This window comes from Oryctolagus cuniculus, chromosome 7, assembly GCF_051225735.1.
Source record: "Oryctolagus cuniculus isolate XC-2025 breed Fujian yellow rabbit chromosome 7, ASM5122573v1, whole genome shotgun sequence".
Taxonomy (NCBI): Eukaryota; Metazoa; Chordata; class Mammalia; order Lagomorpha; family Leporidae; genus Oryctolagus; species Oryctolagus cuniculus.
Window position 1 is genome coordinate 116,739,571 of NC_142873.1, and position 16,220 is coordinate 116,755,790.

General features: G+C 45.2%; 1 protein-coding gene across 10 annotated transcripts in view; it reads left to right on the forward strand.

The window, feature by feature from the left end:
- DAB1 (DAB adaptor protein 1) overlaps nt 1-16,220 on the forward strand; it is a 917,259-nt gene that overhangs the window by 881,926 nt on the left and 19,113 nt on the right. For all 10 annotated transcript variants that reach the window (XM_051857724.3, XM_089337350.1, XM_089337351.1 and 7 more), the window contains 4 exons: nt 1,045-1,107; nt 3,257-3,365; nt 11,810-12,358; nt 15,948-16,075. In XM_051857724.3, the coding sequence (XP_051713684.1) occupies nt 1,045-1,107; nt 3,257-3,365; nt 11,810-12,358; nt 15,948-16,075 (849 nt within the window). The remainder of the gene's footprint in view (nt 1-1,044; nt 1,108-3,256; nt 3,366-11,809; nt 12,359-15,947; nt 16,076-16,220) is intronic.

Sequence of the window (16,220 nt, forward strand, 5' to 3'; positions counted from 1 at the left end):
AGTAGAAGTTGTGTGTAGGTCCCCTGCATGACAGGGCAGCGGGCCTCTCCCTGTGCCTTCTCTTGAGTGGTGTCTTTAGGTTCCCTCAGTGAGAAGCTAGCACTTAAAGTATGAGGAGGAGTGGAGAGTGGGTTTCCCTCAGTAGACAGATTTGCACAGAGCATGCGATTATATTTTCTTGTAATGAAGTCAGGCTGTTTGGTTCCTAGCCAGAAACTGCACAGTATCTGAAGCAGGGCATGCATGCAGATTAATTTCTAAGTCTGTTTGAAAGGGCTTCTTCCACTTCTGTGGCTGGCCTTGCTCAGACACCCTTGTGTGATGGATGGGAGGATGGATGATAAAGTGGCTGCAGGGATGGAGTTCCTGGGAGTGATTGATCATGTATTTTTTGGGCTCATTTTGATGCCCTTCCTGGTATTAAATGAAATGTTTTCTTTTCCTCCAACTACACTTTTTTTTTTTTAATTCTAACATGAACTCTTTAAGGGGCTACATATTTGACTACATGCTCTGTATACAGAAAATTTGAATCCTGGCCTAGGTGACCTTGATACCACCTCCATTAGATTCAAGTTACTCAGCTGCAAAAATGGGGGTGATTCTTACTTCCCAAGATTAGTGTTATTGGATGCACTTGCTGAGAAGCGAGCATGAAGTCAAGCTTTGCTGTATTCACACACAGAAGGCACCTCATATGTGTGAATACACTCGTGACAGCAGAACACCGATAATGGGTTTGCCTTCCTCCCTGTGCTGGTATTTGGCAGTAAAGAGCTATGCAAGGCGTTACTTTTTCTTATGGGATGTTGCTGATGGGCAGTCTTGACCAAGCCTGGATAAACAGCCAGACATTCTGAAACACAAATCGAACCTGGATACATCTGAGATGTTGCCTTTGAAATCGTGAGGTTTGGGAATGACTAACTGGACTTAACCACTCATAGGGTCATGATGCAAAGGAAATGTTGTCCTGTTGTTAAAGCAATTCCCAGGAGCATCAGTGTCCCTCGTGGTTACGTGGTTGTCTTTCTGTCTTTTCAGGCTGTGACCCAATTAGAACTTTTTGGGGACATGTCCACCCCTCCTGATATAACCTCTCCCCCCGTAAGTATGCACCACCCTCGGAGCCCTGCATTCCTTCCTGCCTTTTCTTTCCTTGGTGGCTCAGGGGCATGACAGTAGGCTCTGGGAGAAAGGCTGCTGAGAGCTGCAGCTCCTTCTAGTTGTGTGACTTGGGCAAGTTCACTAGCTATCCTGGACCTTGAATTGTGAGCTATGTCTCTGTTTTGAGAAATAAATGAGCCTATCCCAATTCCAAGACATAGCCACTGGGAAGAGAGACATGAACAGATGTGCTTCCTGCCTAGGAGGAACTCATGATCTAGTCGGGATGGAGGACAAGAAATTCCAGAGGACATGAATGGTGACGGGGCATGTGTCAGCACCTCCCATGAGCCGGGCAAAGTATAGAGGTCAGCCCAGTGCAGGAAGCGACTCTGCCCTTCTCCTGTTCTGACCTCTCCTCTCTCCTTGCCCTCTTTCCTTCCCCCTCTTCCTCCTTTTTGCTTCCACTTCCCCTCCTCCCTGCCTTGTTCTTGGCAGACCAGGACCTGGAACTTACTGAGCTTCCCAGGGGGCTCTGGATTCCCAGCCACAGCTCCAGCCAGGCCCTCTCAGTCAGTGCCTGCAGGTCGACCCAGAGTACAGGGAGCCCTCGTTTGAAAGTGAAAAGAAAAATCCAAAGCAAAGCAAAAAATCCAATCCGAGTGCTGGATGCTTTCAAAAGCAACCCAGTGGCCAGGGGAACTGGCCCCTCTCATACCGTTTCCCCAGGGGAAGGCAGGGCGCAGTCAGCCACAGCTGTGCCTGTTGAAGCTGCTGGGTAGGGACAGCTCCTCTGGGCACTGAACAGTAGTGCAAACTGGGGAATGGTGCTACGGTTCACTGGAGAGATGCACATCACGGAGAAGAGGCCATGACCCACCACTGCAGACAGATGGCACCAGACACTGCTGCCCACAGCTGCCACCAGGGAATCTAGGCACAGCTGTCCTGCTCCCAACACCTGATGTCCAGAGCAGCCACTAGGGGAGGAGCCACAGTTCCTGTCCCCAGGGAAGCTGGACAGCTCATTTTCTCCTTCGTCCGTGGACTAACAGCTTCATCCTGGGCACTCGCGATTACAGAACTGTGAGGCTCTGAAGCGAGGAAAGTCTGAAAGGATCTTGCAACATAGCCCCTTCCTTTTACAGATGAGCAAACTGTGTCACAGAGCACATGTGACTTGCCCAAGGTCACGCAGGGGAAAAGAGAATAGCACTGGATGTGTTTAAAAGAACAGCAGCTCATGACTTCGTTTCTGGCCCTGAACCCAAGCACAGTCCAAATGGGTACTTAATCCTTACACAATGCTAGTCGCGCCACAATCTGCTAGTCTAAAAATGGCCTTGTCTAATTGCCATGGTTTCAGGATTAATTGCTTGCATCAAACAGACTTATAGTCTATAAGCAAAAGCCTGTTGTATATGGGTATGAGCATTTAAAAAGATGAATTCTGATGATTTCATTCCAATACTTTCCCCCTTACCTACCTGATGGTGCAGATCTTTCTGGGATGCTAGTACAGGCTAACCAGCTGTGCAGGCATTGTTACCTTATGGTCTTCTTGAAAATATTTACTGTTTTTTCCAAGTGCAAATTCAAGTAAATTCCTGGAGGCAGCATGATGAAGGGGCAGTGCTCTATTTGTTAACCCTTATTTGTTCATTGAGTTGACAACTGTTCTTGACCATGTGTGAAGTGACAAGTCCTGAGCATCGCACGCAGTGGGTCTTGAGTGGGCATACTTGAGTTTTAAAGCACTCCCTCTAAACCGTGAAAGCCAAGTGTGGAATAATTTTATGCCCTAAAAATACCCTCCAAGGGACAGAGATTCAAACTAAATCATGATACTGATCATGGTTTGTAGCATCTACTGTATGCCTATGCATGGTGCTAAATAATTTAAATGATATGGAATAGGAATGCTTCAGATGCACAGTCTCATTTACTCCTTCCAACAGCTCTTAAGGTATCATTTTTCCCAGGCCATTGGTAAAATCTACGTGCCAAACCAGAGTCTGCATGACAAAGAAGGGGCCTGGACCTTGGTTCACTTATACATCCCCCACCTCCTAATCTCTGCACCTGCTGCTCTGTCCTTGGTGAGTGCTGAGCCAGGTCTCACACATCCCTGGGCTCTGTCTCTCTGCAGACTCCTGCAACTCCAGGTGATGCCTTTATCCCATCTTCATCTCAGACACTTCCGGCGAGTGCAGACGTGTTTGGTTCTGTACCTTTCGGCACTGCTGCTGTACCCTCAGGTAAGCCCTTTTCACCCACTTCCCTTCTTTGGCTTCTGCTCACCAAGAGAGAGAAAGGGTTGACTGAGCCAGCCACCAGATTATGCCAAAACTCCTATGGAGCCACCATTCTCTCCTGCAACTCTTAGATGACACTGAGAAGCTGCCATTCAGGTGGGTGATGGAGGTGAGGTTCAAAGCTCTGATACATGGTTGGCTGGAATCAGGTGACACCTTGCCTGGAATGGCCAAGACTCCAGGTACACAGGTGTACAGTTTGGTGAGCATGGTGTCCACAGAGCTTTGTAAACAGTCCAGGTCCTTTCTTTCCATGCACCTCTGCCAGAGGAGAGTAGGTGGTGAGCAGGAGAGCCAGGTGTCCACAGACCTCTTGAGACCAAATGGATAGGAACAATCCGTCTTATTTGGCACTGATTCAAGGAAGGGCCAGGTCTCCCACAAAGGGGCTGTGGGGACCCTATGGGGTTGCGGGGATCCTATGGGATGAAAGCAAACTGCTGACAGTGAATCGGGGCAAAGAGGAGTGATCGGTATCAGTGATTCAGAAAAGATTTGTTCTGCTTTCCAAATATTCTTCAAAATATATGTACTACTTTTACAGAAGGGAAAAGTCTGTGTACTAACAGTATTGCAGGTAGGACCACAGGGATCTTTGTTCCCATGTCATCTGGTACTGTGGAGCCAAGACACTGTACTTGGAATTGGCCAAAGATGGTATTAATCTTGTTCTTTGCATGCATGGGAGACTAACAAATTTCTGTGTTTTCCTTTAACTACATACTTGAAATCTGTGGCTTTATCTTTCTCTCTCCTTTTTTTTTTTTTATAAATGGCATATGAGAGTTTGAGTATTTCAGAATACAAATCATCTTATGTTTTTTTCTATAAATAATGACTTTTAATTACTTGGTGTTAGAAGACGATTCTTACCACCAAATATAAACCTTGTTTTTATTCAAAGTAAATTAAAAATTCATACCCTGTTCTGAAATACAGTTATTTATCATAAGCAGGCAATCGTTGTGAGCTCTTAGAAACAATAGAGGTTGGTAGCCACTGGATCTAATCGTTTCAAATCTGCAGGTAATGTAGAAATGTATTGAATTACTGGATTTCCTAGTAAAATTTCATTTACTCATCCCTAAAATGGGACAGTGGCAATGACTAATTTTCCTTACCTAAGATGGATATTAGACTGTCCTTGGGGGTCAGGTATTTGAGCTGGCAGTGAAGGCACCAGTAGGGATGCCCACATTTCATATTAGGATACCTGGGCTCCACTCCAGGCTCTTCTCCCAACTCCAGTTCTTCCTAATGTACATCTGAGAGGCAGCAGGTGATAGGTCAAATAGTTGGGTCCTCACCACCCACATGGGAGACCTGGATTGAGTTTCTTTCTCCCAACTTTTACCTGGCTGAGACCTGCATCTGGGGAGTGAACCAACAGATGGAAACTCTGTGTTTTGTGTGTGTGTGTGTGTGTGTGTGTGTATGAGAGAGAGAGAGAGAGAGAGAGAGAGAGAGATGAAGATAGAGAGAGAGATAGAGACAGAGAGATAGAAGAAGAGAGATTTTTTAAAAAAAATCTCTTTGGCAATATTATAATATAACGCTATTGGAAATATGATTAAAGTTTTCCAACAGAATGCACCACTCTCCTGTGTTTTGTTTTGTGTTCAGAATATCTATGCTTTGTCCCCGTTGTTTTATTTTTAAGAGAGAGAGAGGGGCCGGCTGTGGCGCAGCGGGTTAATGCCCTGGGCGGAAGTGCCGGCATCACATATGGATGCAGGTTCAAGACCCAGCTGCTCCACTTCCGATCCAGCTCTCTGCTATGGCCTGGGAAAGAAGTAGAAGAAGGCCCGAGTCCTTGGGCCCCTGCACCCACATGGGAGACCCAGAGGAAGCTACTGGCTCCTGGCTTCGGATCGGCACAGCTCCGGCCATTGTAGCCAATTGGGGAGTAAACCATCAGATGGAAGACCTCTCTCTCTCTCTGCCTCTCCTCTCTCTGTGTAACTCTGCCTTTCAAATAAATAAATAAATCTTTAAAAAGAGAGAGAGAAAAAAGAAACCAAGAGAGAGCACTTCCTTCCTGTTGGGGAGATGGGTAGTAACATGCATAAACAATTTGTGTAGTATGTTAGAAAATAAGTGATATGGAGAAATGAAAGCATCAAGCAGGGTATGGGGGATTTAGAATCCCAAAAGTGAGCAGGTGTGAGAGGACTGTGGTCAGAAGGGGCTCTTGCACAGGTGAGATGTAAGCAGAGTGCAAGGTCTAAGGCAGATCTCAAATAGGTATTAGAGTTAATGTCTTAGAGCGGGTTTTAGAGTTAATGGTTAACGGAACACTTTGAGACTTCCTAGTCTCATTCCCTTTGCTTTAGGTGAGAAGATGACACTGGGATGTAATACCATAGCTCTTCTGGCCCTAGAATTTTATTAAAAACACCAACAGGACCTTTCCTGTTGGACACAATACCATTCAGGGCCTTCTCCCTACCTGTGCCAGATTAGGGGCTTTGAATACCTGGATTTTAATCTTAATGCTCAACCAGAACTGTTGCAAGGAGAATAAGCTGCTTCCAGATCTGGTTCCTTCCACTGTTGAAACAATCGGTATATTACCTGCAAGGTTTCAATGTTAGAACGTGGGTCTAAAATTAACTTCAATTAGCATATTTTTGCTTTCTTTCCCCACTTGAAATATATTTAAAGTATGCTTCAGTGTTCATCAATCTAGGGTGTTCCTCTCTAAACTGGCCTCCACCATCTCTGTGGCTGTTGAATGCCTGTCTACTTGTCACTAGGTGATTCAGAGACAGGAGTGGACTTAGTTACCCCTATGCAGTGGTTGGTTTCCTGCTGGGGGCTTTTGAACATGATGGGCCAAATCTGAATACTAGCTCTGTTTTTTTTTTTTTTTAATGTTTTAGACTCCTGGGCAAATTATTTTATTTCAGCCGTCAGAGTCAGAGCTTCTTTATCTTTATAACTTGGTGAGGGAAAAAGTACACATACCTTGAAACAATATCAGGGGAATTAAAAAAGAAAATAAAATTAAGCACCTTAAAAATGTTGGCATATTTTAGATAATTGTTGTAAAATTTCATTTTTTTAAAGAGTTATTTATTTTACTTGAAAGTCAGAGTTACACAGAGAAGGAGAGGCAGAGAGAGAGAGAGAGGTCTTCCATCCCTAGTTCACTCCCTAGATGGCTGCAATGGTCAGAGCTGCGCTGACCCGAAGCCAGGAGCCAGGAGCTTCTTCCGGGTCTCCCACGTGGGTGTAGGAACCCAAGGGCTTGGGCCATCCTCTACTGCTTTCACAGGCCACAGCAGAGAGCTGGATAGGAAGTAGAGCAGCCAGGACTCGAACCCGCGCCCATATGGGATGCCGGCACTACAGGCAGTGGCTTTACCCACTATGCCACAGCGCCAGCCCCAAAAGTTTCATTTTTGTTACTACTCTGGCATGTACAGTAGAAGAAAATATCTTGTCCTACCCATATGTTTTTATTGACCTTCTTGGAATGCAGTCATTTAAGTGTAAATATTAAAGTTCAAGTTCTCAGCCTTTTTAAAAATATTTATTTATTTCAAAGGCAGAGCTACCAAGATGCAGAGTCAGAGAGAGAGAGAGGTCCTCTGTCCAATGGTTCATCCCCAAATGGCCACAGTGGCCAGAGCTAAGCTGATCCAAAGCTAGGAGCCAGGAGTTTCCTCGAGGTTTCCCACAGGTCCAGGGGCCCAGACAATTGGGCCATCTTATACTTGCTTTCCCAGGCCATAGCAGAGAGCTGGATCAGAAGAGGCACAGCTGGGGCCCGAACTGACACCCATATGGGATGCTGGCACTGCAGGCAGTAGCTTTTACCCACTATGTTCCGGCCCCAGAACATTATTTAACTGCTCCATTTTTCACTGCATTTCTAGAGACTGAAACAGTGACTGGCACCCAGTAGTGATATTTTTGAATGAATGAGTGCGTGAGTGAATGAGTAAAATTAAATAATGTACGTAGGAGGGATCCTGTAAGTTCTATATAAATGTTGGAGGGATCTCTCCATTTTCTGTCTTCTTATGTTATTTTAGTCTGGTTCCCCCTCTCCTTGTTTCAAATAATGAGGTATCCCCAGGTGTGCACATCTGGCTATAAACTGTAATTTTCAACACCTTTTAGAAATCTAATTGCAAGGCAGTAAGGCAGGTGTTGCCTTTCACTTCCCAGCAAGGAAATTTCTGATTGATCTCAACTCATGGCATAAGCACATGCTCCTTGGCACCCCCTCCCAGTGCTTTTCCACATTAGCAAGTAAACCGTTAACACCCTTGTTAAGTGGCTGCAGTGGCAGCCACCAAGGGGCTCCCCCGGTCCAGGGCCACCACAGTCCTGCTGCTGAGGTGTCCCACCAGCTGTGCACTATGCCATGTGGCCAAAGGTTCTTGGCACACAGGCATGGAGAGAGCCCAGGCTGCAAGGACCCCCCAGGAAAAGTGAATGAGGCCTGCAAGCTCCCAAACACGATACCCAATTACCCTCTGCTTTTGAATATTGTACTCTGGTCTGGAGCAGATGGCAGGAAGCCAGAGAGTTGTGCTAATAGCTCTCTCCAGAAAAGTATGCACAGCCCATCTGTTAGTTCCTTGTGAAGAACAGAAAAAAAAGAGGGGAGGGGGGAAAAGCCTGCCACCAACAGAATTATCAGAGATCACAACACATGGATGCTGGAGTTCAGCTGTCCACTTGGAACAATGTGGTAGAGGCACCAGTTCCGCCATGGCTCGCCCACCCTTCTGTGGGGCTTCTAATCTCAAATATTCTTGGAGCTCCTAATGTGTGTCCACAACCGACAGGTACAGAGAGAAGAATGAGCAGTTACTTTCTAGAGAAGACAGAATGACCGGGTAATTACAACATCATGTGATGGGTGACGTGAAGGAGGTGATCACAGGGGACAGTGCCGGAGATGGACCAGCTGAGCCCAGAGGGCAGGGAAGGCTTTCAGCAGAAAGCCTTTGAGTGTCAAAGAACAGATAAGGGGTAGGGCCTGCCAGGCAGACAGACCTTTGGAGACAAGAGACACTAGGTTGCTTGCTAGCTGCAGAAGGGAAGGTGCCAGTGAGGGCACTAATTGAGGATGGTGATGCGAGGGCCAAGGGGGCTGACCCCCAAGGGCTTGTAAGCCAAGTGAAGGCGTCTGAGCCTTATGCTCAGAATAATGGTGTGCCATATTTGCATTTTAGAACATCCTCCTTGGCAGTGAGGCGGGTGGAATGGAAGCCAAGCAAAAAGGAGGCAGCTGGAGACGGAAGCCTTCTGCCCATTTGCCAAAATGGGCATCAAGCCTGGGGTGGCTGGAAGATACATAGATAAGTCTCCACCTGTCAGACCAGCACCCCATTTCATAATGAATATCTGCAGTGTGTCCTCTGGTGTCTGCAAATGAAATCATAGATGATTTCACCTGCCAACACAGTTTTTAAAACCAATGTAATGTCTTTACTGGAACATAAGGTAAATAGAAAAGAAAGCTAATTCATAATTAAAAACATATTTTCAATAAAGAAATTCTCAGACATGAACACATGAGAAAAACGAAGTAGTCTGGTGCTTACCCCTACAGAGAGAATCACCATTGAAAGCCACAACTACAAGCAGAGGCTGATATGGGAGTGTTCCATTGGTTTGGCCGTCATGAGAAGTGTTTCTGTCAGAGACCACCACTTTCCAAAATGGTGGGCAACTCTTGACTGTATTCCAGACAAAACAAAACACAGACTTTCCTCCATGTACGCAGTTGTCATACTCCTGGAAAATTAAGTACACCAAAAGTTGGTAAACAAAGTACACCAAAGCTTGGTAAAGAAACCAAGTGTCCTTGTAATTCAAAGTAAATTCTAGGCCCCAGTACTCATTGAAAGTTTGTAGAGTGGTTCTCTGTTGTGCACACATCACAGGTATCCACTAACAATGCTCTGAGCCCCCTAAAAGCCAGTAGTGCAACCCCCTGCAATTATGGAAACCAAGACACAAGCCACAGACTCACTTATCACCCCTAGGGTCAGTAGCACTCCCGCTGAGAACCAATGAGCCAAAGCAAAGCAAATCAGAATAAAATAAAGGGTTGCACAGTTCTTTTTCTGCTGAGAGATTCACGTCACTGCATTAGTATGTGATAGGCAAAGCAGTGTAAGCAACTTCCAAGCTTGAGAGGTCTTTGCCACTGCTTGTCACCCTTGCTTCAGTGCGTCTGGACGAACTCATCTTACAAGGGTACTCTCAGTTGTGTTTGTTGAATCCTGTGAAGCATCTAACACTGCTAGGTCAGTTACCAAAAAGCCTGTGTATCCTCTCTTTGCGCCTCTGCAGCCTCTTCTCAGGGATGTTGTGGCATAAGGGGCAAAATGGACACCTGGCAGGGAAATGGCTAGGCCTTGAATATTGGCTGTATCCATTATCAGTCCATTGAAGGGCTGGTGGCTTTCAGACTGGAGCCTGTACACAAGTGTTTGGGCTCATCAGAGTCATTGACATGATCCAGGATGTGGTAGTTGCCATGGCACCTACCCCTTTATCCCTTTGGAAGTTGCTGGGATATCTGTATCCACTGCTTCCTTTGTCCTGATCTCACCACACTGCACCTACAAATCCTCCTAACAATCAGGAAAACACTTGTTTCAAGAGGTCAGGCAAAGCTGGCTTCTAGATCCTCTACCTGGCCTGGTTACATGTCCCCCATGGTCAATTGCACGTGTGTAGGTGGCCTTTGTGCTGTCTGAGAAGGGTGGGGACCATTGGAAGCATGTGAATATCCTACAGGCCTGCAATGTGCAAAACAAGTCAGTGGTAGACAAGGTCCATTGACTGGCAAAAATCAGACATGACCTTGGCCATCTGAGTTAGCAGCATGGCAGAGAAAGAACACTGTCTTCAGGATCAGGCCACCTCAGTTTAGATCCTGATCCTACCTCATGCCACCTAAGTTATTGTAAGCATGTTGCTTTTCCTCTCTAGGCATCAATATCTTTATTCTTAAAGCAAAGATAATGTAGCTAACCTGCTGGGATTTTGTGAATGTACAAAACACCTAATAGTGTACCTGGCATATGATAGGCACTTAACAAGTGGAAGTTAACACCATTACTATTATTCTTGTAAAAGTGGTACTTGTGCTTCTGCTAAAATGTACAAATCTCACTGGAAAAAATAGTACAGCATACAATCACCATGAAAAATTTGCAAGTACAGGTCTTGAAGTTTTACATTTCCCAACCTGTAACTACCACTATATGTGATGCCCCTGGCTAGGTAACAACCTTCATTATTTTATTCTCTAAAATTAACATAATAACACAGAAATCGCATATAAAGCCTCTCACTGTATTCAAGCAAGATATTAAGTACTTTGTAGGCTTAGCCTGATTCAAATCATACCTAATCAAAGCTATCATTTTTTATAAGAATTATTTATTTTAATTAAAAGTCAGAGTTACATAGAGGAGAGGCAGAAAGAGAGAGAGAGAGGTCTGTCATTCGCTGGTTCACTCCCCAATTGGCCACAATGGCCAGAGCTGCGTCTATCTGAAGCCAGGGGCCAGGAGCTTCTTCCGGGTCTCCCAAGTGGGTGCAGGGGCCCAAGGACTTGAGCCATCTTCTACTGCTTTCCCAGGCCATAGCAGAGAGCTAGATCAAAAGTGGAGCAGCCAGGACTCGAACCATTGCCCATATGGGATGCCAGCACTGCAGGTGACAGCTTTACCCTCTATACAGCAGCGCCAGCCCCAAAGCTAACATTTGCTGAATGGTCATGAATGAAATAAATTTGTAATCTCAATGTTCAACCCAGTGGGACAGAAGATATTGTGTGCCCATTTGACAGATAAAGACATAGAACCTAAGAGTGGCAATTAGAGAGATTAGGGGTGGCAGCCTGAGTTTTAACCTAGGCCTTCATAACTCCTACACTTGGGTTCTTAATCACTTTGCACAGTGCCTCAGTGCTCAGTAGAAAGTATGCACACCTGCGTTTACAGCAAAGAGACTGACTCTTAGGTGAAGCAATGGAGAGAATCCTAGCTCTAGCAAGGAGGAGCAGCAAGAGAATAACCCAGGCATGCCTGTGAACTGTCCTCTCTCTTTCTACTGAGACTCGTGGGCTGGCAGATTTCAGAAACCTTTAACAACTGAGGAAATGCTATTATAATGCCCCAGATATGTACCCAGCTTGCTCCCTCAGTGTGTTCGAGTTTCTGCTGATGAATCGTCTCCTAGGAGCTGGGTCCCCTCTGGACTTCTCTAGGTTAGCCTTCATGAACTTCTCTCTTCCTGTTCTTGGCACCCCAGTCCCTAGGATACCTGGTACTTGGTAGCTGCTCAGTATGTCTCTGTCAATCATTGAATGTATGCATTCTGCTTTCTCTCCCTTCCCACCCTTCCAGGTTATGTGGCAATGGGCGCCGTCCTCCCCTCGTTCTGGGGCCAACAGCCCCTCGTGCAGCAGCAGCTCGCCATGGGTGCTCAGCCACCAGTCGCTCAGGTGATGCCGGGGGCTCAGCCCATCGCATGGGGCCAGCCGGGTCTCTTTCCTGCCACCCAGCAGCCCTGGCCCGCTGTGGCCGGGCAGTTTCCGCCAGCCGCCTTCATGCCCACACAAACTGTTATGCCTTTGCCAGCTGCCATGTTCCAAGGTCCCCTCACCCCCCTCGCCACCGTCCCAGGCACGAGTGACTCCACCAGGTCCAGTCCACAGACCGACAAGCCCAGGCAGAAAATGGGGAAGGAAATGTTCAAGGATTTCCAGATGGTTCAGCCTCCGCCCGTGCCCTCCCGCAAACCCGACCAGCCCTCCCTCACCTGTACCTCAGAGGCCTTCTCCAGTTACTTCAACAAAGTCGGGGTGGCGCAGGATACAGACGACTGTGATGACTTTGACATCTCCCAGTTGAATTTGACCCCCGTGACTTCTACCACGCCATCGACCAACTCACGTGAGTGCCCCTCACTTAAGACACAGGATTTACTCCGTTGATAAAGTGACAGCTGCTTGTATCAGAATTCATCTTGGTTTGTTAGTGTCTTTAGGTGGAGAAAGGGAAAGGTAAAAAAAGAGATCAAAGTATACAAGTACAAAAAGACACAGGAGCAGTGAGTGGTGCTGTAGGTTTCTGACCATCGGAAGACACGTCTAAGTTTTGTCCATCTTGTCTGTTGAGATTGCTACTAGTAATAATAGTTACCAGTTTGGGTGCCACCGAAGGCATAATGGGATACACATTCTCTACATGCCCTGTGTCTGTTTTAAGACTTTTATCAATACTTATGACAGGTTCTGTTAAACCTGTTTGACAGATAATGAAAGTAAGGTTCAAAGACAGAGAGACCAGACAGCTTCAATTGACTATAAGCCTAGTATGTTTCCACTGTGTCATTCTGCCTCTTAGGATTTTGTTGGTTTTCTCATTCGTTCATTCATTTATGTGTATTCAAGCTTATGATACACAGGTTTTAACTGATATAAAAATGAATAATGAATGTGAAAATCTGTATTTTTAGGGATCAAATTTAAAAATTAGATTAGAAAATTAACATCAGGAGGAAACTTAGTGCAGAGTTGCAGCAGCCTTAGAGCTTGTACCATTATTAGGGGTGAGTCCAGATTTTGTCTCAGAGCTTCTAGTAGTCAAACAGAAAAAAGTGACTGCACAGAAAGTGCTGGACTAAGAACCTGGGGACTACCTTTATTCCTGAGCAGATTTGTACTGTGGGGTGGGTCATTTTATTTCTGTAGGTGGCGGTTTCTCATGTGTCCAAGGCTATGGAGTACTAAAAGGATTCAGTAGTACATGTGGCAAAACATTATCAGGCTAATGACATTTGAAGTACTACCAGCATCAGTGTTACCAACATTCAGTGATTTTGTGCAGAGTCCAGGCCCAGGGTTCTACTGTTGGCTCCTCCATTATAAGCTGTGTCCTTGGGCCGTCATGTGACTTCCCTGAGACTCCGTGTGTGACATTGGTAAAATAAGTGAATTGAATTGCACGAGCAGTGTGCCTCCTTCTAGTTCTTGCAGTCAGTGATTCTACCCCAATTCACTTTACTGCTGCAAACATCTGAAAAGCAGTAACCATGCAGCCAAGTCAGGATCCAGACACTCTTGAGCACAAGTATGCTTATTCAACACAGTTTGGGGAAGGTGATCTGTGACCCAGTCTGCACCTTGACTATAGAAAAGGGAAAAGAAAAGGCTCATGGTACAATGCATTTGGCATTTTCATTACTGTCACAGGTGATATGGATCACTGCATGGCCAACACAGTGAATTGTCAAAAAACAATCTAATGTTAATGCAATTAGGTTATGTCATTCCAGCCAGGTTCACATGCTATTCTGAAAATGAATGCCTTCAGAGTACACTCAGGCCGTATGATCTACACAGTGATCCATGTACTCAAACTCAACGAGCTTCAGTGAAGAATAATGAATACAAAATGAAGTGCTAAAGAAAGCCCTGTATAAGTAAGCAAGCACCTTTTAAAAACAAAGCTTGCTCTGTCAGTGGACTTGTGTGTCTGCTACAAGTGAAAGAAATTTAAGTTCTTTGAGGACAGGGAATATGTCTTCAACATTCCTACACTTCCTATAATTCTCTCAGAGTGCATAGCCTGTTGGAGGCATTTGGGCAAGGTTGTAGAGAACTAAATGAACAAAGTAAGGCCATTCAGCTACTCTTACTGCAGAGCAAAATTTTGCATCCTTGGCATTATTGACATTTTGGGCTAGAAAACTATGTGCTATGGGCAACCTTCTGGTACATTCTAGGTGTTTAGCAGCAACCCTGAACTCTACATACTAAATGCAGGTAGCATACCTTCCCTCCAGTTGTGACAGTCAAAAACGGTTCCAGGTATGGCCAGATGTCCCGAGGATGAAATCACCCCAAAGTGAGAAGTGCTGTTTTAGAGTACACAAGTATTCTGTAAAACCTTCTAAGGGTTAAGACACATGTGTCAATAAACTCCTGCTTATGCTCCCCGTTGATTTACTTGCTTACGTATGAGCAGTACACTTGTTAGAACTGGCAGCTCAGCCTGGGTTCCCATCCGCTAGTAAACAATAAACCACTTCAAACACTATTTAGAATCCCACTAAGCTAATGTTTATTAAACATCTGCTGTCCATCAGGGTGTTTTTAGTTAGCTTTAAACCCACTATAACTAGTTTGTTAGATATAACCAAAATAAAACAGAGTTCCTTTCAAATTAAAAAATGCCAAGTGTATTATTTTAAAGAAAATTAGTAAAACTAGTTTTTATAGTCTCGTACTCATCAATACCCTCTAAAGAATATTTTGAGTGGTTAGAACGTAAGTGAGCCTCAAATAGCAAGAGTCCAACACACAATTGTACCAATGTCAGACAGTCTTGAAACCCAAGGCTGCTGTTTCATTGCTGTGTTAACCCTGAGAAATCAGCTCACTAATCTAAACTGTGGTGTTTTTTTTTTTTCCATCTGGAAAAAAAACAAGTTCAGTGACACCTAGAAGTTGTTTATATTAGGGAGAATAATGAACAGGAAGTCCCTAGCAGTGTCTGAGTCAATGACACCTTATAAATAAAACATGAGGAAGTAGCATTCCCACCCTTCATACAGGTTCACCAGGGCAAAAGGTACACACTAGGTTTTGCAGTCATTCACTGTTTCATAAAGTGCCAGATTTTCCAAGTTCAGGAATGTGATAATGGGGAGGCCCTCTCCATGCCTTTTGAAATGCAGCTACTAAGTCAAGCCATGCCTCCTCCTCACTTGGGACTGAGCCAGTGACTGGTATTTTCTGTGCCAAATTAGAAATTTCTGGAAGAAGAGTGCTTTGAAATGGCAGGTCTGTTATAAGGCTCTGGAACAAATGAGAGAAGGGACATGCAGGAAGGTCGGCACAGCAAATGCAGATCCTTATAGACTCAAGTTGCCATCAGCCACAGCCATCTCCCCAGAGTACTGAGTCCTTGTTTATTCAGTACCTACTATGTGCCAGAATTCAAAATGTGGTTTTACCAGTTGCCATGAGCAAAGTAGCAACTTTCCCTTTCCTGATCTGTAGAACTGAGATAACCTCTACCTCAGAGAGGGTTTATGGGAATTAAAGATACTGTCCATAAAACTTCTAACATGGCTAACTCGTCAAAGAATGCAAGCCAATGCCCCATAGTTCTCAGCTTCAGTATGCATGGTGGGTTCTTAAAACACAGAGCTTCTGATTCGGTAAATGAGTCATAGGGACCAAGAATTTTCATCTCTAACAAATTCCCAGATGATGCTCACATGCTTTGGCCCAGGGACCATCCCTTGAGAACTACTGCCTTACCCATCAGTGTGGATCTGCTCCTTCCTTACCATCGAGTGTGTGGGAGCCCAAGATAAATACGTACCTAGGGGAAACTCAGACGTTCAGCTGATTAAGGTTGGCATGGGAAGACGAGTGCAGGGGTTGACTTGAATATAAGTAGATCCCTGGGCAATAAATGGTTGCAGCCAGGCACTCACAGCATTTCTTCTTGTTTTGTGGTCTCTGTGTAGCTCCAACCCCTGCCCCTAGACAGAGCTCTCCATCCAAATCATCTGCATCCCACGCCAGTGATCCTACCACCGATGACATCTTTGAAGAGGGCTTTGAAAGTCCCAGCAAAAGTGAAGAGCAAGAAGCTGTAAGTCACCACTTGGTTATTGTCTGGTTTCGTTTTTCCTTCCAATTAAAACTTCCTTGGGGAGAGACTGACGATGATGTATGCAGAAGCCTATATAGCAAAGAATGCTGACTCAGACTCCACATTTCTTAAAGGGCTGCTCAGG